Source organism: Perognathus longimembris, chromosome 3 (genome assembly GCF_023159225.1).
Source record: "Perognathus longimembris pacificus isolate PPM17 chromosome 3, ASM2315922v1, whole genome shotgun sequence".
NCBI lineage: Eukaryota > Metazoa > Chordata > Mammalia > Rodentia > Heteromyidae > Perognathus > Perognathus longimembris.
Window position 1 is genome coordinate 70380064 of NC_063163.1, and position 1936 is coordinate 70381999.

At 46.6% G+C, this 1936-nt stretch overlaps 1 protein-coding gene across 1 annotated transcript; it reads left to right on the forward strand.

Moving 5' to 3' along the window:
• Positions 1-569: 569 nt before the first annotated feature.
• On the forward strand, positions 570-1109 carry LOC125347669 (methyl-CpG-binding domain protein 3-like 1). Its single transcript, XM_048340652.1, has one exon. It carries the CDS (start codon positions 570-572, stop codon positions 1107-1109), a length of 540 nt encoding a protein of 179 aa, XP_048196609.1.
• The last annotated feature ends 827 nt before the right edge of the window (positions 1110-1936 follow it).

The following is a 1936-nucleotide window of genomic DNA, read 5'->3' on the forward strand; positions in this document are numbered from 1 at the left end:
AATATGGTACATAAATACAATGGAGTATTTAGCCATAAAAAATGTCATTTGTAGAAGAGTAGAGAAAATGAGATCATCACGTTAAAGCAAAATGACCTGGACTGAGGATAAATATCATACATTCTCAATATATGGATCTAAGAGTGTCAAGTGGGGGCTGTTTGGAACTGGGAGCCAGTGAGAAGGAAACACCAAGGAAGATGATGAAAGGGGGTGACTGATCCAAGTGCTTAAAACACACATATGAAAACATTAATGAAGCCGGGCACCAGTGGCTCATGACTATAATCCTAGCTACTCTAGAGGCTGAGATCTGGGGATTGAGGTTCAAAGCCAGCCTGGGCAGGAAATTCTGTGACACTTTTATCTCCAGTAAACCAGCAAAAAGCTGGAAGTGGAGCTATGACTCAAGTGGTAGGGATTTTCTTCCCTGGACTGGCTTTGAATCCTCAGATCTCAGCCCCTGGAGGAGCTGGGATTACAGGCGCGAGCCACCTCACCCAGCTATCACTGATGATCTCCATCCGGCTTCCCAACTTGTCTGTTTATAGGGGTAGAGGACAAGTCTGATGGCCAAGATTTCTGAGAGGAAACCAAATGACTGTGCCCACCCACCCGACCCAAAGCTTACCTTGAGCCTCTCCATCCCCTTGCGGATGTCCAACTGGATATCCTTTAAGAGGCCAGTTACTAAAATTACATCACATCTGGGCAATGAGGTTAGGTCTGACTACTGGGAGGAGAATCTGGAGAAACCCCAACAACTGTGTTGGCAGAACAGGCTTCAAGGAGTCCAGGCCTACGGCAGCGTGGGGGATCTTTTAAGTACTTTAGATCTGGTCAAAGCCTTACAAAAACACATGAGAGGCGGAACAGCAGGTGTTCACACCAAGCAGGCTTCATCATCGCCCTGCATGGAGATGGGTCCGGCCAAAGCAGGGTTGCATGTGCCACCGTTCCTCTGCAAAGAATTTCTGGTCACTGAGGAAGATATAAAGACCCAGGAAAAGAAGGTGAAGGCAGCAAGAGAGAGGCTGGCTCTAGCTCTGCTTGTGGACAGGCTCGCCAGTGAGGCGGAGATGCAGAAGAGACTGAGAAAGGAGAAATGATCATTGCCACTGATCCAAAATGGACCTGGGCCCTGGGGCAAGGTTTCCTTGCAGTCTGGGATTGCTTTGGGATTTGAATTTCTTGAAACTTTAAAATAAATATTTTATTAAATCTCTTTGTGTAACACAAGAGTAGACAGGGTGATTTCTCTCCTCTCCTCTTCTTTCCTTTCCCCTTCTCTTCCCTTATTGTAGAGGTCAAGCTAATCTTGAACTCAAAGTCCTTCCTTCATTTTCCAAGGGTTAGCATTACAGGTGTACACCGCCCTACCCGTCTGTCTTTTTCTCTTTAACTGTGGGATCTGTCCCTGCATGGACACTTATTTAAATCTCTTTCCAATGGCCACGGGAGGTGAGGACTGAGTTTAATTGAAAGACTTGCTTACACAGAAGGAGTCTTGTTCATTGGCCACATTTAAGGGGTCAGAAAGTACAGGTTTGATGGGTGTTTTGCTTACAGAGCAAAGAGCACATAGCAAAGGGGACAGATAACAGGGTACCCAGAAGGAGGAAAACAAGTACTCACAGACACTCAGCCTGGTTTTTTTTTTTTGTTTTTTTTTGCCAGTCCTGGGCCTTGAACTCAGGGCCTGAGCCACTGTCCTTGGCTTCTTCTTGCTCAAGGCTAGCACTCTGCCACTTGAGCCACAGCGCCACTTCTGGCCGTTTTCTGTATATGTGGTGCTGGGGAATCGAACCCAGGGCCTCATGTATACAAGGCAAGCACTCTTGCCACTAGGCCATATCCCCAGCCCTTCAGCCTGTCTTTTGACAGAATCACTGTGCCATGTCACACATATTAGAATGCTGCATCATTACAAGATAAT

Coding starts and splice junctions, on each gene's coding strand:
- LOC125347669 (XM_048340652.1), top strand. CDS start 570: ATGGCCAAGATTTCTGAGAGGAAACCAAATGACTGTGCCCACCCACCC.